Consider the following 23,559-nt stretch of genomic DNA (forward strand, 5'->3'; position numbering starts at 1 on the left):
ATTGCTGAATGTGATATTGGGATCCAACTGGATTAGTGGGCAGGGGAGAACAAGTAAAAATATATAATGAGAGCCTGTGACCTATGAGAAGCAAAGTTTGGTATTTTACTGCACCACAACACAACAGCAAGTGTTGCAACAAGTCCAGTAAGAGCCCTGATCAGAAAATGCTTTATTGGAGAAACGGTTTCTTTCTCACTTATGAACATTAGCTGAATTCAAAATTATGATTTAAATCCTAGGAGTTTAGGAATGTTGGGAAAATTCTTTTTGTCTGTTGGTTTATTTTTTAAATTGCTGGTTTTTCTCTGGATTTTAATTATTATTTTTGGATGTTGACTATTTATCTTTCTGCGCCACAGTCATAAAGAAAACCTAATCTATGTGGTACCTAGGCTTCAAAAATGACTTGATCAATCAATCAGTTCCCTGTGTATCACTATGATTGTGGCATTATATAATGTACTGTATATAAAATATACATTAGTTCCAGTCCTTGGGTCTCTTCCTCCCTCACCCTCCTTTTTTTATCAGGAAGAGCTCTTTTATCAGTCCTGAAAATGTCTGCTTTTACTTATTTACATAGTGGCTTGTGAGAATGAGATATTCTTGCTTCAACAGCTTCAATCCTTACACTTATAGTAACAATCTTGGCAAGTGGAATGTTGGACTTTGATTGTAAGAAGAACAAATGGTAAAGACTATTATGAATGAATGAAGAGTGATATATTATTGTCTTTTTACTAAACAAATAGAAAGGGGAAGAATATAATAGATTTAACCATATATGGTCCGATCTTTGTGATGTGGAATGGATAAATACTTGTGGAAAGTGAAGCTATAGCATTAGTTATAATGAAAGGGCTAAACTACATGTCAGAAAGTATAAAGTGGTGTCATTAAGGCTTTTAAGGGTGTGTATGAATATAAGAATTCATGGATTGCTGACTAATTGTATGCTGTGCTTCAGTGAGTGATTATTTACTTATTTGTTTTTATTTATCATATTTATATAGCCAAGGCTTGGAGACTAAAACATATGAAGAACGGCTGCAGGACTTGGGTTTGTCTAGTCTAAAGAAAAGAAGAAATAGGGGCGACATGATAGAACTGTTGCAGTATTTGAGAGGCTGCCACAAAGAAGAGGGGGGCAAATTATTCTCCAAAGCACCAGAGGGAAGGATGAGAAATAATGGTTGGAAACTGATGAAGGAGAGAAGCAACCTGGAATTAAGGAGAAACTTCCTGACAGTGAAGTCAATTAACCAGTGGAATAGCTTGCCTTCAGAAATCATGGGTGCTCCATCACTGAAGGTTTTTAAGAAGAGACTGGACACTTCTGAGATGGTATAGGTTCTCCTGCCTGAGCAGGGGGTTGGACTATAAGACCTCCAAAGTCCCTTCTAGCTCTAGTCTAGTCTAGTCTAGTCCAGACCAGTCCAATACAGTCCAGTCCAGTCCAGTCTAGTCTATATGAATCTGGGTGGTGTACAAAAAATAATGTAACAATCAGAGATGAACGTCAAGGAAAAAATGTTCTATGTTCAGAATGAACGTGGAAAAAATATTCTGTTAGGTGACGTGATCGGGACTGAGATCACAAAAGTCAGAAAAACTGATTGGAACATTTAGAGATAGAAGAATGAATGAGAATGGGGACTACTGTGTACTACTCTGTGTGCTTAGGAGAAAATAATTTGTTTCAAATACACAATGTGTCTAGAGAGGAGAAAATAATTGCAAAAAACGTAATCAAAGATAGCAACCTTAAGGTTAAGAGGAAGAGAAGATTCAGAACAATTATAAAATAAAAATGTGGGTGAAAAAAGAATTAATAAGGAACATTCACCAGAAAGAATGGAACTCAAAATAAAAATGATGAAATAATTTGGAATGAAATTGAAGTGAGACAGTCCTGAAAAGAATATTTTTAGCGATTAGTTTGGTGATGGTAATGATGTTGAAAAGAATGCTATAAATAATCCATACAGTTGAAAAGAATGCTATAAATAATCCATAAGTATGTTGAAAAAGATGGCATAAATGCTGTGGATACGTTAAAAATGGTAAAACTGCAGGAAAAGTCTTAGAAATGAAATAACATTAGAATAATGGATGTAATTTTTTAAAGAAGCAGCTATCCAATTTGTTTAATGAAGCCTGCATCTGTGCTGGACTACTGAAAGAAGGCCATTACTGGTAATAGAGAAAAGTAATAAAAGTTTTTGCAAGACTAGACAGGGATTACCTCGTTAAATGTAGCTGGGAAAGTATTAAGTAGAATTATCTTTGAAAAGTACATTACAACAGCAATCAAATCTAGGAAGTGCAGCCCAACTTTACAGTGGGCAATGAGTACATGGATCAAATTTTGCTCTTCAGTTGCTCATTGACAAACATATGAAACTAATAATATTTATTTATTGGTTAATTTAGTGAAAATGTATAATGAAATAAATGGGCTTGACGTATGGCCTGTTTTCCACAAATGAAGAGATAAAAGTTGGCTGCTGAATGAGATTAAAGTGGTATTGGATGAAAATGACGCATGCATAAGATTATATGGAATGCTTAGCAAATGGTTCAGTGTTGAGCAAGGAACAAGAAAAATATCTGTGGTACACTCTTGGTTGTTTAATGATTTTTTGATAAATGTATAAGGAATGCTTGTGATGATGCTACTGATGTGTTCATTGGGAATGTAAAGGTGTGTATACTTTGTACATAGATGGTGCCCTATTGTAGCTGAGAACTCAAATGTTCTGTAATGAATGTCAGATAGATGGTATGATGCAATGCAGAGTACTGATCTGAAAATTAATGTATCAAAAATCAAGGAAATCAGGTTTCACAAGGAAAATAGAGCAAACGATTGCAAGTCACATATAAATGACAAAATATGATGTAATATTAATTAAATATAGGGAAAAGAATGGAGAGATTTGAAAATGTGCAAATGCAAAGTAGTGAGTGGTCTGCTGTAAAGAATGACAGTTATTAAAAAAAAATGAAAATAGCTATGAGAATAGCTGCCATGCTATATGGAAATGAGAGCTGAGTATGGCAAGAGAAACATGAAAGCTGAATGCAGTTGCAAGGAGGTACTTCAGACTTGTGTAAAACAAGAAGAGACAGAGTTTAGAAAGAAGGGTATATGGAGAAGCATTTTGAGATGCCTTTCTCGTACAGAAAGTATGAAAGAGTGTTAAAAGGGAAAATATGTATATGATTGATAGTACGTTCAGAGAGGACGACTTAAAAAGCAGTGGTTGGGTGAAGGAGATGTGATCTTCAGAACGGAGAAGGTGAGGATTTTAAAGAACAAAAGGGAACGTATGGATTTAGTAGAAACAAGAATGGTGTGCAAAGACAGAAAATTATGAAGAGATATATTGAATGGTGTTGCTTTAAATTGGATTTTGCTGTGGTTTTTTTTCCTTATCTTTGCTTTACAATTTCTTACTCCTTTTCTGTTGTTAGTATAGCATTGCTCTAAAGAAAAAGAGCTTGATGAGTACAACCAGTGCTTTTTTGGGGAAAGAAAAAGGTGCCAGAACTCACACATGTCATACAACCCGCCTTGCCTACCCTACAAGGTTCCATCCCAAAAAGGTGCCGGAACTCCGTTCTGAGCGTTTTATGACAAAAAAAGCCCTGGGTACAACGTATTGATAATTGAGTAGTATGCAGAAAGTGCCACTCTGAGAGATTAGATTTCATATCATAAGTCATTATTTTTCAGAACTCATATTTTCAGGACCTCCACTGATCCCTCCAAATCTTGGTAGGACAATTGCATGGTAGAGGCTCATAGTAATTTCTCTATATCTGTTATGCTGAATCTGAGTCACCAATTATCTCCTCTTCAGTAATTTTTCTCCTCTAGCAATAGAACTGTAACAGACTTGTGTTTTTAATAAGTTAACTAGCTAAGATCAGTTGGATGGGAATGCAGGCTTCTCTGGCTTTATGCTAGAACTCTATTCCCCCAAAAATTCACATGGTGACTTCACGTGGAAAAAAGAGGCTTGTAGGTGTGTTATCAAATTCTGTAACTCAGATATTTTGATAAATATATCTGTCAAATATATGCCTTCCCTGTTTTGTGTTCTATGTATAGGGAAAGCATTTTTCTCCATCCTTTCTATAGCTAGATTTCTAAAATGTGTGGTTACAATATCATAGAATCCATCATAACACTACAGTTTTTATTAGCATTCTTCATTATGATGCATACAGAAATTTGCTGAGGTTAAAAGCCGGTCCTGGGGTTGAGGATCTATCACCAGCTTGGTGTGAAAGAATACACCTCACTTTGTTTGTTTGTTGGGTAAGGGGGTTGAACAAGGTGTTGATGCCCCATTGTCTGAATGTAACCATTTGCAAATATGGTGGTGGTAAGTGAGAGATAGGACACACTACTGGAACAGCAGTACAACAGGATGGTAAGCATGAGGATAAAAAGGGAGGTTGGTAGAAGGACTGGCCCATTTCCAGACCTTTGGTGCAAATTGGCTATGGTGGCCCAAATTGTATAAAAGCGGGGGGGGGGGGTGTTCCACATAACAAAATGAGTAATCACATAAAGTGCTTTCCATACAGTAAACAAAATTTATGCTCAAAAGCAGCAGAATACAGGTAGTCCTCAACTTGCAATTGTTCATTTAGGGACCATTTGAAGTTATAACAGCACTGAAAAAAGTGACTTACAACCAGTTCTTATACTTACAACCATTGCAGCATATCCACAGTCCCATGATCAAAATTCAAGTGCTGGGAAATTAGCATATATTTAGGATAGCTGCAACATCCCAGGGTTATGTGATCACTATTAGTGAACTTCCCAGCCAACGTCCAACAAGCAAATCAGTGGGGGGAGCCAGATTTGATTAATTTGCATAATTAACTTGCATAATTAATTTGCATAATCCATGGCATAAAAGTTGTAAAAATTAGGTGTGACTCGCTTAACAATCACCTTGCTTAGCAAATTCTGGCCCCAATTGTGAGTCAAGGACTATCTATTCCAGAGGTCTTCAAACTTGGCCACTTTAAGACTTGTGGACCTTAACTACCAGAATTCATGGCTGGCTGGGGAATTCTGGTAGTTGAAGTCCACAAGTCTTAAAATGGCCACGTTTGAAGACCCCTGATCTGTACTGTGAAAATCTAAGGCAAAATAAAATATATGAAATTTAAGATATACCTGTTTCTCCAGCTTGGTCTCCTTTCTCACCTTTCTCTCCCTTTGGGCCCCGTTCACCTGATAATGGAAGAAAAAAGTATCATGGAGAAAAGTATAAACTTAGAAATCAGTATTAGGAGGACATGGCTCCCACCCATTTTGAGGGCCAACGACAATCCACTTAAAAGACTGCAGTGCTCTTGCTTGGCCCCCATTCACTGCAATAAAGCTTGTGTGGAAGAACTGTGCTGTATTAGTCAAGGAGAGAAGCAACCTAGAACTAAGGAGAAACTTCCTGGCAGTTAGAACAATTAACCAATGGAACAACCTGCCTCCAGAAGTCATGAATGTTCCAACACTGGAAGTTTTTAAGAAGAGACTGGACAGTCATTTGTCTGAAATGGTATAGGGTTTCCTGCCTGAGCAGGGGGTTGGACTAGATGACCCCCCCCCCCAAGGTCCCTTCCAACTTTATTATTATTATTTGGAACTGTCAGTCTCCTAAGCTGCTGTCCTTATTGATATATTGAAAACAAAAACTGCTAAGCTAATAACCCATTTGTTACCCTAATTCCATCCATTTATTTATGTTTGGCATGCATAGCCGGATAAAAAGCTAAAAAATAAATCTTTGTCAAATTTTCTGTCCTACAAGGCTCAGTTGCAGCTTATTTACTAGGGGCAACAAACAGTAAATGATTTGGATGTTCCCCCATAATGGCATCCCAAATTCATTAGTCCAATTGCCTCTGAGCCATGAATGACATGTCACATAATTAATCAGTGCATAATTGCTTCATTCCAAAGCAGTCAATGAATGTGAATGATCAAGAATAATGTATGCTTCCTTTGAAAGGCTGTACCAGATCTATGCCCAATTCTCAGAACTGATTTTGATCTTTAAAAGCACTAAAGGTAGTGTTGCCTATTTGTTGCTTTTATTATTGTTGGTTGCACATGGCAGAAATTGAAGAAGAACTAAAGAGCCTCTTGTTGCGGGTGAAGAAGGAGAGTGCAAAACTTGGGTTGAAACTTAACATTAAGAAAACCAAGATCATGGCATCTGGCCCTCTCAATTCCTGGCAAATAGATGGGGAAGAAATGGAGGTAGTGACAGATTTTATTTTCCTGGGCTCCAAGATCACTGCAGATGGGGACTGTAGCCAAGAAATTAAAAGACGCTTGCTCCTGGGGAGGAAAGCCATGGCAAATCTAGACAGCACACTAAAAAGCAGAGACATCACCCTGTCAACAAAAGTGCGTATAGTCAAGGCTATGGTCTTCCTAGTTGCAATGTATGGCAGTGAAAGTTGGACCATAAGAAAGGCTGAGCGCCAAAGAATTGAGGCATTTGAACTATGGTGCTGGAGAAGACTCCTGCAAGTCCCTTGGACTGCAAGGCGATCAAACCGGTCAGTCCTAGAGGAGATCAATCCTGACTGCTCTTTAGAAGGCCAGATCCTGAAGCTAAAACTCAAATACTTTGGCCACCTAATGAGAAGGAAGGACTCACTGGAGAAGAGCCTAATGCTGGGAAAGATCGAGGGCAATAGAAGAAGGGGACGACAGAGAATGAGGTGGCTGGATGGAGTCACTGAAGCAGTAGGCGTGAGCTTAAATGGACTCCAGAAGATGGTAGAGGACAGGAAGGCCTGGAGGAATGTTGTCCATAGGGTCGCGATGGGTCGGACACGACTTCGCAGCTAACAACAACAACACAGCCAGCCATGTATTTTTAGACTGGATGTGACATTTTTGCCCAGCTACTGAGTCCTTCCCAAAGATCTGGGATAGGCAGATGTTGTATGGTGCTGTTAAAGGTATTGTCACAGGATGTAAGCTGTTCCAAGGAAAGCTGCCTTTTGCAATTGACTGATGGTGATTTTGTCAATGTCAGTGGCACTCAAGTGGTGCTCCAGGTGTTTTGGGAGTGCATTCAAAGTGTCTATCACTATTCTAGTCTTTCTTATCAAGTATTATTATAAGGGTGACTATCCTGAAACAGAGAAATGCTATGCACAACTGTCAAGGTCATTTTTTTCTCTCTGTAGCACTCTGTCAGTGCATAGCTTAAACCTGGAGAAGACTTCTACATCATTGCATGTCAGGGAATGTATGCATCTGCCATTCAGAGACAGTTGCATAGCTGCTGCATTTATATTTAACCCTCTAGCTGCTCCCTTTTGTTATTTGAATGTGCTGCCTGCCTCCCAAGAGGAGGTCGGATCAACCAATCAGCATGCAGAATGCGAATCTCCATGTTCTGTTCCAGCCTACGACCGGCCTGTTTGAATATCAGGGACAATCCCTTTTTATAGTCAACAGGCTGGAAAAACCCAACCAAATTTATTTACAAAGAAAGCAAAAGTTCAAACAAGAGTTAAACCAAAAGTTCAAACAAGAGTTAAACAGGAATAACAGACCAGGACTCTAGCAGAAGATCTTCAAACGGTTGCCTTCAGCAACCAGCACCTCCCACACCTTCCCCTTTTATCAGCAGTCCCAAGGCGTGGCTTCTCATTGCCTTCTCCTCCTCTCACTGAGTTGCCTCATTGCCTTTCTCTGTTCTGCTCTACTGGATTGCCTCCTGCTCCTAGCGTCCCTGAATAGATCCAGCTGTGAATCATCTACGTCCAATACCTTGTGCTCACACGGCTGTGTCTGATGAGGAACATGACAGGAGGGGCCAGGCTGAGAGTCCTGCAGTGCGTCAGAGCCTCCCTCTGACACCAAAGGCTCTCCAAACCCCTCCTCCTCCTCCTCTTCAGAATCATCAGACTCAGCTGCCGGTACCACAGGCTGACACTGAATCACCCCACCCCACACAACATGTAGTTGAGATTTGGGAGGTGTGCACATCAGCCCATCTGCAACCATCTGCAACCTATGCTTACTCATCAATCCCTCTGCAGCAGAGGTAGATGTCAACCCCTACATGCAGTTGCAGGCAAGTCTAAATCAAACTTCAGGAAGGTGGACAATTATACAGATGAAAGGAAAATAAAGTTTAACTTCCTTACAATTATCTGGAAACTGGCATGGTGGTTTTGAAATAAAGAATAATAAAAGATGTTAGAGCAGGTAATGGGGGTGGGTGGGTGGAGTGTCTTCTTCTAGGCTTGGCAGGATGTGCTGTTGGAGTGACAGGGCATGAAGCATAAAGGAAGCTGCCTGGGAAAACCAAGACTCAGACCATCTTTGGCCAAGGAGAAAAACTGAGAAGGAACCTATGGCAGCTGAAGCCAAAGAAGGAATCTACCAAATGAGCAGAAAGGAAAATTTGGCTCTGGAATATAGATAGTAGCAAAGCAAGAGGTTCAGGGCTGGATAACTTTTCAGGTGTGCGTTAGGCGAGAAGTTGATAGCATTTGGTGCTAAAAATAAGTAAGTATGGGAGGGAGCACAAACCAGCAGCTAAGCATTTTGTATTATAAAGTAAAAAAATACATTTTTTTAGTTACATTTTGTTTACAAATTGCATAGTTTGTTTTATTAGTGTACATATTTATGCCAGATCACCAAAGACAGATAGATACGCATAAATGCTTATGTCCTAAAATTTCTTATAAATACACCACGCACTATGCTTACGAAGCAATAAACAGATTTTACATACTTGTTAGCTGCACATGTGAGCCTGGCCTCATCCTTATCTATTCCCACTCTCCAACTTTGTTTTTGTTGTTTTCTTATTAGAAGAATTAGAGGCCACCTGATTTGAGAACAATTCTGGATGACTTACATTAAAAACAAAACAGAAAACAATAAAAAGCAAAGCCTATGGATCCATGTAAACATAATACTGAACAAAAGTTACAAGCCCCCTAAATCAGGCCTAGGGAACGCTGCCAAAATTTTAAGTACTTCCAGAAAACCATCAGGGTGAAAGTCAAACAGATTGGGGGGTGGGAGGGAGACGGGATATCAACCTTTATTTTAAACTAAAAATTTCTGCGTAAAGTTGATGTCTTCCAAATGAGTTGACCCTTCTCAGAATTCCTACATCCCAACACAGCTGTCTTCGAATGCTCCCAATGAAGGGGAGCCCAGCACTTTTCTGGTAATAGTTCCAATGTCAAACGGCTGTTACTCACTTGGCCAGAAACACATTTTTAGTGGGCATGTTCGCCCCGTGCGGGAAAGGATGTTTTATATTCAGTTTTGAATATTTAGTACAGCTAAAAGGTATAGTTAATTTCATATCCAGTGATAAGAGAATTGTGTCTTAGCTGATAATGAACGTAACTGCTTGCTTGCATACAGGAAATCAGACTATTATACTATCATTTAGGCATTCATACACACACACACACACACACACACACACAAACACACACATTCATATATACATGTACAAAGAATGAACTGGAGCTCTAGAAACTGCATCCCCATCAGCATCCTAGTACTGTATAATTTCTCAAATCAACTAAAAGGCCCCTTTTTAATATAAGACATACTGCATGCCATGCTGGACCCCTTTAGATGAGTATAGAAAATGATTAGACCATGAGTAGGCAAGTAGGTTGCCTGTCAACTTGTCAAATGAGCATGGCTGCAGCCATCTTCCTTATTCCTTTTCAGTTGACACATTGATAGGAGGGAGGGGGGGGGTGTTACCAGTTGCTTCGCTAGCCTAAATAAAGTTTTTGTCCCATGGGAACTAAGCTCATCAGCAGCTCCTGAGATTGCAGGCTGGATGTTTCGTGAAAAGCCCACCAAGAAAGATGCATTGGGGAACGTAGTTGCTTGCATAGCCTTAGGGGTGGGATTTCTTAACTTTGTATTGGGGAATTGTCACCTATGTCTTCAGACTTAGTTTCACTTTTGACATGCCGATACTTGGGTAACTAATAAACATGTTCTTTGAGGAATTTCCAAGCCTCCAAGTTCTGCTTTATTTGTCTCTGTCTAAATGGTTTGCATATCATGGACAATCTCACAAAAGTGGGATTTGATTGGCTGTGACCATTCAAAACAGATCCTATTATTGGAAGGAAAATGGATCAAAACTGCTCTCAGCTTTTGTCTCCCACAATCTCAGTTCTCTATTTGGTTTATTGTTTTTCAACAATGCATCCGAGCATTATTTCTGTTTTCTAAGAATGCCTATGGGATCCATGGTTTAGATACCAACAGGCATTTTTATAGCCTAGCATATCAACTTGCCATCTTATTTTTTTAATTAAAAAAAACTTTTTAAAACTGTTATTTTCCATTCAAATGCTGGAGACTGTTGTTTTCACCAGTCTGCTTTTAAGATAGATCACGGCTGGGCATAATGGAAATAACAGTTATATTATTTTCATGGGACGTTGCCAAAAGAAGATACACACTATTGATAGAAGCACAGAGGCTGAAACCCAGCCATTTTCTAGTGCATGGAGGAACTAACTCAAGCAGTATGAAATTGACCAGATGGGGTTCTCTGACTAGATCAGGTTGTACAGTTTAACACAGAACTGGCAAAGCACCAAAAAGAATGTTGGAAGGGAGGCAAAAAAACCCTTTTGATTTTTGCATCTCCTAAGGTGCCTAGGAAAAAAAACTTGATTTCTTTCTTTAAGAAAAACACCCTCTGTATTAAATATGCAAAACCCAAGGAATGATAACTGAAACCCCAGCCATGTTTCTATTGGAGAGGCCATTTCTGAAGTGTCAACAATTCTTTACCATTTTTATGCTATTTTTATTCTATTCTAATCTGTGTAGTGGTAGAGTTAGCAAACAAACAACTCTCTATTTTCTATCTTAATCTCTCCTGTATTTCCTGGCTGGGAGATATATGCCCTTTGGTTTTTCATTCAGACTGCCTCCTACAGATTGCGGAGATTATTTCCTTTCTTCTCCTCTTTTCTATCATAAGGCTAGACAGCTCAGAACTGCAGACCTTGTATTGGAACATAGAAAGTATTTTTTTTTCCTTTTGGACCTTAAGCATTCATCCTACATAGATGCTATTAATAGGCTTAATTCTACTTAGTTAGTCCTTTGAGTTCAGGAGTTCAGACAAGATGCACAACCATGAATGTGACGGTTATTTATATATTTATTTATATTTATTAAATTTTTATACCGCCCTTCTTCCCGAAGGACTCAGGGCGGTGTACAGGGCAATAAATATAAAAAACGAAGTACAAAAGTTAAAAAACAATTAAATGTTATGCCCGAATATAAACAGTAATTAAAAAACATATTAAAACCCTAACCCTTAACCCATCAAACCAGGTCGGATTGCTCGAATAAATAAGTTTTTAGATCCCGCCGGAAGGAGCGAAGGTCGGGGGTCATCTGGAGCTCGACCGGATTATGGTAGCTTTGTTATAAAGTTCCACCAAACTGCAAGACTGAAAGTATTTTTCCCCCTCTTCTCCTTTTACTCTCCATAAGACTAGGGAGGGTCCCTTTTGAAATGCTTCCCATACCTCCTCCCCTTTCGTGTGCTGAGATATCTTTTACATCCCAATTGTCTAGTCTGCAGTTTTTTCACCTATCTCTCAAGGTCATTCCCACACATACCATTACAGACTAAACTGGTGATGACCTATAAAGCCCTGAATGGCTTGGGTCCGGGTTATCTGAGGGAACACCTGCTGCCGGCATCAAGCTCCCTTCGTCCCGTGCGCTCCCACAGGGAGGGCCTTCTCAGGATACCGCCGGTTAGGGAATGCCGGCGGGTTATTCCCAGGGGAAGAGCGTTCTCTGTGGGCGCACCGGCCCTCTGGAATGATTTACCCGTGGAACTTAGGACCGCCCCCGATCTGTGTTCGTTTCGCCGGGACCTGAAAACCTGGTTTTTCGATCTATCAGGCCTGGACTGAAGGGGTTTTAGCTTTTTTTAAATGTTGTTTTAATTGGGCTTAATTAATTTAATGTATTTTAATTCTATATTATTTTTATATTGTATTTTATGCTGCCCTGTAAACCGCCCTGAGTCCTTCGGGAATAGGGCGGTATAAAAATTTAATCAAATAAATAAATAAATAAACAAATAAACATGTATGCTTTGCTAAAAATGAACCAGAGTGAATGCACAGATAGAATTCAATTGGCTCCAAAGCTGTCTTGGAGCTCTCTCTCTCTCCTGCATGCATCTTATGCTGTATAAGCTTCATAGTTGCCTACAAATATATTTTCTGCAAAAAAAAAAAAAAGGTTTGCACAACTCTGGAGAACAGAGAAAAGCAACAGCAGCAGTGAAAATCCATAACAGTCACATGCGTCAAAGCCAAAATTTATCTCTGTACTTCCATAAGAAAAACATTTAAACAAGTTAAATAGTATCATGTGATTTTTTTTTTAAAAAAAGCAAATATCTAGTAAATACCATGAATCTGAAATATGGGTTTAATACCAAAAGATAAAATCTTCTTTGAACCACTGACTCTTTTTGCCCAGCATGACATCCCTGAGTCTGGGAAAAGTGTTCCGAACAACCCAGCTGGATTCCCTTCTTACTTTTCAAGTTTATCTTGGCCTCAGGGTGTTACCCGTGTCTGTTTGCATTGGCAGAGGGGTCAGCAGTCTGCAGGGTTCTCTCATTTCCCAAAACTTTTATCTCTCTTTCTATCCCCTGAAGACAGATTGAGAACAATCAAAATGGCATTAAAAAAAGTCAATGGCTAGCAGCAACTGTTTTTCCAAGGACATCTTTTTAATAGTACCATAAATGTCTATGGACATTCTCAGTACCCAGGTCTTTATTTATTTTTTTCAAAAGCATTGCTATGTAAAATACTCAGGAAAAATTATCTAGTTCACCTTCATAGGATGTGAGTATATTTGCTAATATTCTTATTTTATAATGAGGAACTGAAACCAAAATAAAAACCAAATTGACCATGCTTCCCAAATTACCAATAAGAACTTTTCTGGCTGCTGGGAAGCACTTATTCAATCTGTAAGGTAAAGGTAAAGGTTCCCCCACACATGCGTGCTAGTCGTTTCCGACTCTAGGGGCCGGTGCTCATCTCCGTTTCAAAGCCAAAGAGCCAGCGCTTGACCGAGGACGTCTCTGTGGTCATGTGGCCGACATGACGCCAAAGGCGCACGGAACGCTGTTACCTTCCCACCGTAGTGCTCCCTATTTTTCTACTTGCCTTCCTACGTGCTTTCAAACTGCTAGGTGGGCAGAAGCTGGGACGAGTAACAGGCGCTCACTCTGCTACGCGGCACTCGGGATTTGACCCGCCAAACTGCCGACCTTCTGATCAACAAGCTCAGCGTCCTAACCCACTGAGCCACCGTGTCCCTTCTATTCAATCTGTATGCACCCCTATAACTCACTTAATTTTAACTTGCACTTTATTTCTGAATTCAAAGAGCTTCCTTGGTTCACTTCCAAATATAGTGGCTTCTACAGACTGGAATATAGAATCTTATTCTAAAACAGGGGTCCTCAACCTTGGCAACTTTAAGACTTGGGGACTGCAAAGCTGGCTGAGGAATTCTGGGAGTAGAAGTCCCCAAGTCTTAAAGTTGGTTGAGGACCCCTGTTCTAAGACATGCGAGCCATAGGCATATACCCCAATGATGCTGCAGACAGGATAATGCAAAACTGTAGATCTGTTTGACTGCCCTACAGGTGAAACTCGAAAAATTAGAATATCGTGCAAAAGTTCATTTATTTCAGTAATGCAACTTAAAAGGGGAAACTAATATATGAGATAGACTCATTACATGCAAAGCAAGATACTTCAAGCCGTGATTTGTCATAATTGTGATGATTATGGCTTACAGCTCATGAAAACCCCAAATCCACAATCTCAGAAAATTAGAATATTGTGAAAAGGTGCAATATTCTAGGCTCAACGTGTCCCACTCTAATCAGCTAATTAAGCCATAACACCTGCAAAGGGTTCCTGAGCCTTTAAATGGTCTCTCAGTCTGGTTCAGTAGGAAACACAATCATGGGGAAGACTGCTGACCTGACAGTTGTGCAGAAAACCATCATTGACACCCTCCATAAGGAGGGAAAGCCTCAAAAGGTAATTGCAAAAGAAGTTGGATGTTCCCAAAGTGCTGTATCAAAGCACATTAATAGAAAGTTATGTGGAAGGGAAAAGTGTGGAAGAAAAAGGTGCACAAGCAGCAGGGATGACCGCAGCCTAGAGAGGATTGTCAGGAAAAGGCCATTCAAAAGTGTTGGGGACTTTCACAAGGAGTGGACTGAGGCTGGAGTCAATGCATCAAGAGCCACCACACACAGACGGATCCTGGACATGGGCTTCAAATGTCGTATTCCTCTTGTCAAGCTGCTCCTGAACAACAACGTCAGAAGCATCTTACCTGGGCTAAAGAAAAACAGATCTGGTCTGTTGCTCAGTTGTCCAAAGTCCTCTTTTCTGATGAGAGCAACTTTTGCATCTCATTTGGAAACCAAGGACCCAGAGTCTGGAGGAAGAATGGAGAGGCACACACTGCAAGATGCTTGAAGTCCAGTGTGAAGTTTCCACAGTCTGTGTTGATTTGGGGAACCATGTCATCTGCTGGTGTTGGTCCACTGTGCTTCATTAAGTCCAGGGTCAATGCAGCCATCTACCAGGAGATTTTGGAGCACTTCATGCTTCCTTCTGCAGACGAGATTTATGGGGATGTTGACCTCATTTTCCAGCAGGACTTGGCACCTGCCCACACTGCCAAAAGCACCAAAACCTGGTTCAATGACCGTGGGATTACTGTGCTTGATTGGCCAGCAAACTCGCCTTACCTGTACCCCATAGAGAATCTATGGGGCATTGCCAAGAGAAATATGAGAGACATGAGACCGAACAATGCACAAGAGCTGAAGGCCACTATTGAAGCATCCTGGTCTTCCATAACACCTCAGCAGTGCCACAGACTGATAGCTTCCATGCCACACCGCACTGAGGCAGTAATTGCTGCAAAAGGGGCCCAAACCAAGTACTTAGTACATATGCATGCTTATACTTTTCAGAGGTCTGATATTGTTCTATGTACACTCCTTGTTTTATTGATTCCATGTAATATTCTAATTTTCTGAGATTGTGGATTTGGGGTTTTCATGAGCTGTATGCCATAATCATCACAATTATGACAAATCATGGCTTGAACTATCTTGCTTTGCATTTAATGAGTCTATCTCATATATTAGTTTCCCCTTTTAAGTTGCATTACTGAAATAAATGAACTTTTGCCCGATATTCTAATTTTTCAAGTTTCACCTGTATGTTCTTGATGCAAGCTAAGTACAAGATTTAGGAAACAGCAATGAGGATACGCAGAGCATTAAAAACTTAGACTTATGAAGAGAGATTGCAGGGATGTGAAGTGTTTTGCCTTGAGATAACTAGACAGAAGTCCTGATGACATTCTCCAAGAACCTTGTAAGGAAGTTACATAGAGTCACAGCTTAACTTGCATTATTCCAGAAAGTAGGGCATGGAATAATAGATCTGTGCTACTGCAAACATCCATCTGGGATGCTTTAATTGGGTTTCCTATACAGTGCAGAATTGGACTTGAACTCAAAATGGCCCTATTCAGTTTTATGGCCTTTATGATTTATTCTCAGGACATTACCATATTCTGCAAAGAGGAATTAGACTAAGCAGATGCAGATCCAGATGAACTTAGTGCTCAGAGGGATATTGTGCATGGCAACCTCATCTTTTCAAGGGAAGCCATTCACCTCTCTTGCTTATTTCCAATAGATGTAAAATCATCTTATTTATTTGAATATTTTATTTAGCAAACAGCCATTTTTAAACAGCAAAGTAGGTATAAATAAGGGTCCAGCACTTGCATTTCTTTATTATATAAAAATTCAAAGCCAATCTTCAGCCACATATTAGATCTCCAAAGATCTGTAGGAACAGCTGACAAGCAAATTGGATGATACTGGATTCAGTAGACCATGTGGTTGGAGGCAATAATTTTGTGGAATAATTCTTTAGGGACGCGGTGGCTCAGTGGGTTAGGACGCTGAGCTTGTCGATCAGAAGATCGGCAGTTTGGCGGGTCGAATCCCGAGTGCCGTGTAGCAGAGTGAGCGCCTGTTACTTGTCCCAGCTTCTGCCAACCTAGCAGTTCAAAAGCATGTAAAAATGCAAGTAGAAAAATAGGGACCACTACGGTGGGAAGGTAACAGCGTTCCGTGCGCCTTTGGCATCTAGTCATGCTGGCCACATGACCACGGAGACGTCCTTGGACAAGCGCTGGCTCTTTGGCTTTGAAACGGAGATGAGCACCGGTCCCTAGAGTTGGAAACAACTAGCACGCATGTGCGGGGAAACCTTTACCTTTTTTATGCCAAGGAAGAACAGCTGTGCAATTTTTTTCCCTTGCTCTTGATGGTAAACAGTGAGCAGACATGAAAAAATATGTTTGTGAACAAGATTATTTCTGATAGAGGAAAAAAAGATCAACCCAAAATGATTACAAGTTAGATAAGTTCCTGTACATGGAAAGGATGTAGATTTTAGAAGCTTTTTAATTTAGAAAATAAGAACAATACTGTAACAGGCAAAATGTTATTTGCACAGATGTGTGCAAATTGATGCAAAGTATGAAGTAGACAGGATAATATTTTCTCTTTTTCTTATAATGCTGCAATTGAGATATTATCCAAAGAGGCAATAGGAAATGCTAATTCATACAGTTCATAAGCTAGAACTCTAAAAGAGAATTAGACAAACTCACAGAGGAAGAAGAACAGGAGGAGGAGAGCACAACCAAAAGCTACTCATCATGATGACTGCATTATTTCCATGCTTCAGTATATTAAATTACCAGGGAGGAAAAGCTGAAGAGAGCCTTACATCCACCTCCCAAACCTGCCTAGGATCTTCTCACAGTCATCTGGTTAGCTATGTGGGGAACAGAATGGTTGATTAGGTGCACCTCTGGCCTAAACCAACTGTAGGTTCCTTTTAAGTTCTCACTTTTTTTTTAATGGGGGCACTCACAGCATTCTTGAGCCAACAAACACTTGGCTCAAGAATGCTGCAATTTTCATTTTAGAAAATGCCTCCACCTCAAGAAGTTCAAAGAAATTTGAATATGTGAAATCCAGCACCTGCAAGGCCGGCTCTGACCACAAGCAAACCACCCTCATTGGCTTTACCTTCCAAGAGATTGTTCTGATAAGAGGTTGAATTTCAAGGGCCGGTTTTGTTTTTTAAACATGTGGTTTGATTTGGCAAGTAGCCACACATATATAACGGAAAGGTTCAGCTGTTTTGTGTACCTAATAGCTGCAATGGGGGCCTATCAGGAAATTTTTATGTAGGGAATTCAGACTTACATCCTGGGAACAGAGCCAAGCCAGATGGTCTTTCTTTTCCTTAGCTTAAGAGTTCATTGCTAGCATGCCATCTTAAAAATCTTAAAAACACCCTCTCGGACTGTTTTCCTTCTGCCCGTTTGTTCATTCTTCCATCCCCAGATTTGTCAGTTTGCAGTACCCAGATTGCATTTTATTGGATTCCAGATGCTGTGAGCAAAAGGGGAGCAAGGAAGCTGTGTTGCCATCACCTTAATGGAGGGCTTAAATGCTAGGGGGAGGGAGGGAGAAAGATGATCTATCTTACCTTTTCAGCTCCTCCGGCTGTTTTAAAATGCTACAAGAGAGCCATGATTTAGCTTAAACAGAGTAGGATTGGAAGCCTCCAAATAAATCAGAGGCTACAGCTCTACCCCGCCTGTATGCTTTTTCAGAAGCTTCTGACAGGTTGATATTGGAAGCAGAATATTATGCTGGATGGAACTGCTGGTCTGATCCAGAAAGATGTTTCTTATATTTGTATAGGATCTGAACTTCAATACCACTGAAACATCTAAAGTGTTTTCTGGGCCATGCCACCCACCCAAACTTGGGTTCAGGGAAAAAAAACAACCAAAATATGCATTTAATTGAATGTGTAGTTAAAAGGGAATTGCTTGGCTCATATAAAAAGAAAATTGACTCTGATCTTATGTTTTTGCACATAACCTATCAGGTTGTTTGCCGGCAATCACCAATCGACAGGGGAGAAGGGGAAGCAAGGGGCAGTGATCCCCTCCAAGAAGGATGTGGAACATATGGACTTAACTATAACAACACAGTGCCACTTACTTAAATTTTAAAAAGCACCAACCCCTTGATTGCAGACAGAAAGTTAAAACAAAATGTTGCCTGTTTTCCATTTGGTCTATTGGTTAAAGCACCAGACTAGAAAGTTGGAGATCATGAGTTCACCTTCCGTTTTAGCCATGAAAGCCAGTTGGATGATCTTGGGCCAGTCACTCTCTCTCAGCTCATGTCACCTCACCTCACCTCACAGGGTTGTTGTGGAGAAAATAGAGGAAAGTATGTTGATATATTTGCTACCTTGAGTTATTTGTACAAATTATAAAGGTGGAATACAAATAAATAAATATTCTCCTAGTTTAAATCTCAACTTTATCAAAATGTTTTTGTGTCATGGAATCCAGAACATAGACACTTTGTTAGGTTAAATCAAGTTGGAGCCTAACCAGTAAGAAGGAAAGACTTCCATAAGAAGGTAAAGGACAAACTCTTCCAGCAGTTCAAATGTAAAACAGCTGAGCTTCAGGAAGGCATTTTTATTCTGAATCTACATTCTAGTTGTAAGAGATTTGTAAAACTGTGGTTCATTTGAACATAGAAGTTATCTATGCAGTGTGAAATAAGAAGTGGCAAATCGCTTGTAAACAGAGCTAGCCCATCCCCAGTTCTCTGTAGATTAAGGTGATAGATGGCACTGGGATATGCTTGCTGGGTATGTATCTTTTTTTGTACAGTAATATTTAATATTAAGCTTTAAAACTGTATTTAATATTTAGCTTCCAACAATATAACAAACTGTATTGTTTCTAACTTCTAACGTGCAATCAAATGTAATATTTTCAGACTGTTCGTGCTAATTTAAGTAATCAAAGCCCTAACAAGATTCCAACTGGGAATTCAATTTGCTGCCAGATTTCAACATCAAATTCCAAATGCAAATTTGAATTCAAATTCCAAATGTGAATGTTTTCATAATAGTAGTTCACTTCAAGTTTTTCAACATAGGCAATCATTTAGGCTACGGAGATAATAAATGGAGACCTGCTGGCATAGTTTTTATCTATATCAGAAATCAACAACTTTCTTCACCTAGAGTTTTGCAAGGAAGACCAATTATGAAATTTGAACAAGCACTCCTTTCGGTGGATTATGGTGGTTTTGTATGGAGTTTTGTTACCAGAGCATCAACAAGCAGCAAATATAATACCTGTCATTCCACGGAGGCCAGGTAGCCCACGTTGGCCAATGTCTCCTTTGTCCCCTTTTGGCCCTCGTTGTCCTCTTTCACCAGGATGCCCTACATTCAAGATGAAAGAAAAAAATCCAAAAAGAACAAGTCTCAGACATTTGCAGTTTGCTTTTTTAAAAAAAATGCATTCATAATGCATTTGCATAATGCAAAGAATATTAAAACTAGCAGCCTAGCCTGCATGCCATGTAGCTTTTCTAATTGTGGAACTATTAGACTGTGCTACATAGGCTTGCTTAGTAATTACAGTGCTCACTAACCATGTCTTTGTTGAGTTGTCGCAGGAAAAATTATAAATATGCTGCTATTTGCTTTGCAGGGCTTGACTGAACATTTCATTTCATGGCTCTCTTGTAAATTTTCACATCCCAGCACACCTGTATTTCCCAAAAATAACACACGGCTACCCAGAACTAGGTCCCATTCAATTCCAAGTAGACTATGTCCTCCATACTGCTTAGCATTAATATGAGACCATTGGGAGCATCATTCGGGACTGGAATCCCCAGGAAATTGAAGATACAATAAAAAGGGGTGAGTGGATTCATTTGCTTGATTGTAGCACCTATTTTGAAGCCAGTGGTTCTGGCTGCAGGGGCCCCTGCCATAGATGAAAAGGTTAGATCAGGAGTTAGAATTAGCAACATTTGGACAAGGAGTGGCTGTATTAAGGACTAGCAAGGCAAAAATGAAACCAAAGAGTTAAAAAAAGATATATAAATGGAACCAAGTGCAAGAAAATTAAATGTCCAAAGGAGGAAGGAGCAGAAGAGAAACAATTTGGCCTGGAGTCATGGCTAAGAGAAAGAAAAAGAGGTAGCTTGACGCAAGCAGCAATCTAAGGGAATAAGGGAATACAATAAGAATAACTCTGGGTAGCCTTTCTCTTTTTGAAACAAGGGATAAAAAAAACTATTTATGAGCAAGCAACAGATAGAAGGGAGACAGAATAATTTTTTTTCCTTGTGGCATAATACTCTGCCCTTCTGGGTTCTGCACCCTGTGTGAAGCAATAAGGAAGCTCAGGGGGCATCAGTGGGCATCGGTCAGTCAACAGAAGAGAGTCTAACAGCTTTCATAAGGAGAGGATCGCCAAGAAATTCTACTGGGGAAAGGATCAAAACTTGGAAGTGTCGAAAGGAACAATGAGAAAGAGGTACTGACTGAGTCAGGTGGATGGAAGTGGTCCAAACCCCATGTAAGCAGAGGGAAAGTGAGGAAATTGCCACACATTTGCTATGCTACATACTTGGGGCAATTTTCATGGGAAGAATGGTGGCATGTTTAATATGCACTGGGCTTCTAATACTGTATGTACTGTGGCGAGGAGATAGTTTAGTCAACAAATGAAAACGGGTGGTTTTCTAGGCTTACAGCCAACTTCTTTGTGGGGTGAAGAATATAGATCCAACTAGTCCATAGTTTAGAGCTGCAGAGAGGCTGAGGAATTTTTGGGATTTTCTTTGTTACCTTCCGGGAGGAGGCTTCGTGGTATCTGAAGCAGAACATCCAGATTCAGCTGCAGTTTTGTTCCATACAAAAAGACCTCCAAGATCCCTTCCAAATTATTATTATTATTATTATTATTATTATTATTATTATTATTATTATTATTATTATTATTATTATTATTATGTTGGACTAGAAGACCTCCAAGGTCCCTTCCAACTCTGTTATTCGGTTAAGCTGTATTGTATGGTCTTTGTTTACAACATAGTTTCTTCTGGTTTTGGCTGCTTCCCTGATCATCTTGATGATTAAAAGGAGTTCACAAGGAGTGCGGGAATAATTATTTCTGAACTGAATTGTATTTCAACGAAGGGATCCCCAGAAGGGCTGGAGAAATCCCCCTTAGGACTCTCAGGTAAGAGGGCTTCTTAAACCCTGGACAGTCTACTTTAAAATAGTGGCTGCACATAGTGAAAGGACTGCTTCCATACATCTCAAGGCAACTGATTCTCCAGAGCTTCTCTGTCTTAATTCTAGCAGAAATTTAAACCAATTGTGAGCAGTTAATAATGGCCTGGTGCTTTGGCCAGAAGCTTTAAGAATATATACAACATAACCTTCTATTTAGCTTGCAAATCTCTTTCAGGGATTTAATTTAATTTCTCTTTACAAATAGTGGTTTCAAAAGAGGGGAGAACTGTTTCTTGAAACCTTCAGAGGCTCACTAAGAACCCACAAAATGAACCCCACCCTCCTTCAGGCACCAAACATCTCTCTCACTTCCCTGTTAACTGCAACTGAAATGCATCTAAGAATTAGTTGCTAATGATGCAGTGCCAATATAAACTGAGGATGATCCATAAAAGCCACAATAATCTTTTACATGTCTATTGTTTGCTAGAATAAAAACATGAAGAGGAATTTCAGGCAATCAAACGCAATCAAGAGGAATTGCATATAATCAAATTAAAGCAGGGAGCAGAGAGAAAAATTTGCTTCACGAGTACGATACACGCTATTACAATTCTATAATTGCAGTTTTGTGGGGGGGTTTTTAAAGGCTCAAATCTTAATGCCACCTATTTTGACCTGGAAACAGCTTTTTAATCAGATCAGATTCTCTGTCCATTGAACCGCTGTGATGTCTACCTGGAATAACAGTAGGTTTTAGGATCTTGAGCAAAAAGGGATCTTTCCAGTCATCTTATTATCTTCTTTTAGCAGACAATGCCACTTAAATTAGGGAGAGGGTTTTTTTTTCCTTTTAGGGTTTCCTCAAGGCAATCACAAGGACATTGACATTTTGGACTTTCTTAGTCTCTGCTATAGTCACTCAGTAACAGCATAGGATTCACACAAGCCCTTTGAATAATAACACACTACCTTGCAATCCAGGCATACCAGGCGGGCCAGGTTCACCTTCCATTCCTTCATTGCCTTGATCCCCTTTGGGTCCTGGTGGCCCTAGAATGTGGGGGGGAAAAGTATTGGTGTATGGCTTCATGTTATAACTGTCAAAGTTTAGCAAAGAAACCATCAGCTGTATTTGGGATTCTCAGGGGCAATCAGACTCATGAATCTCAGCTGAAGGTCCTACCAGCTGAGTATCAGGGCCTCTTCTCATCTGCAATATTTTAATGGTTCTGTCATCTGGAGCAACCAGTCAGTTTCCTGTCCAAAGTTACAATCACATTCTATCAAGTTTTAGCCCCAAAGCTAAAACTTTTTAAAAACTTGACCTCTCCCTGATGATTTTGTCTACATTCCCATCCCTAGCCCCTGTGATCCTTTTTTTTTATGTTCTGGAATTTAGCCTGTGAAGTAAATAAATATACAGTGCAGAAGATGTCATATTCTAGGAGGCTAAAACAACACTTAGTTTAAGGCAGAGTGGGGAATGATGGCCCCTTTATGATTTGTGGACTTCAACTCCCAGAATTCCTGAGCCAGCGTGCTGGCTCAGGAATTCTGGGAATTGAAGTCCAGAAGTCATAAAAGGGCCATTGTTCCCCACCCCTGGTTTAAGGGTCAGAATCATATATTCAGAAATATATATTTAGCAGCCTGATGCAGGGGAGGGATAAGGTGCAGGGTCTAGTCATTAAGGGAAACAAGAAGAGGGTGGGAAAATCAAAGAACAGCAGACCAAATCTGACAGACTGATCTCTGTATTCCAATAGCACCATGGAGTACTAGTCATCTAATTCACAAGGGCCAATCGTTTTGCTCCATGACTTGGAAAATCTTCAGCCAGAGCAACTTATTCCTGGTGTCAAGATACTGTCTAAGCTCCTGCTTGTATTTAAGCATTCACTCTCTTTTGCGTTCTCTTTTTGTAGCATTTCTACCCTGCCACAATCTAGGCCGGTCACAGTAATGAAATCGTGAAAAGCTAAGCCAATATAAAAACATAACATCATCAATCTATAGAGCATAATCAGTGTAAAAGATTGTCATCACAGTTCTCAGAACACCATAGATAGCATTACCACTCTTGTCACCAATGGAAAAGAATGGTTTGTTACCAGATTCTTAAATGACAGAAAGGAGAGGGATCTTACTCTTTAATTCCAAAGAGTTATGACACCCATGGAAAAGGCTTGTCTCTGTGTTCCTGTTTCGACACCATCTGGGGAGGTGGAATCAGAA

General features: G+C 39.9%; 1 protein-coding gene across 1 annotated transcript in view; it reads right to left on the reverse strand.

Annotated features, from left to right (window-relative positions):
* The window catches only part of SCARA5 (scavenger receptor class A member 5), a 123,139-nt gene that overhangs the window by 17,652 nt on the left and 81,928 nt on the right, over positions 1–23,559 (reverse strand). Inside the window, exons 5-7 of the mRNA XM_083360715.1 lie at positions 22,294–22,374; positions 19,420–19,509; positions 5,207–5,263 (exon numbers count right to left, since the gene is read on the reverse strand). Coding sequence (XP_083216841.1) covers positions 5,207–5,263; positions 19,420–19,509; positions 22,294–22,374 — 228 coding nt within the window. The remainder of the gene's footprint in view (positions 1–5,206; positions 5,264–19,419; positions 19,510–22,293; positions 22,375–23,559) is intronic.

The sequence above is a fragment of the Vipera ursinii genome, assembly GCF_947247035.1.
Source record: "Vipera ursinii genome assembly, chromosome: 1".
NCBI lineage: Eukaryota > Metazoa > Chordata > Lepidosauria > Squamata > Viperidae > Vipera > Vipera ursinii.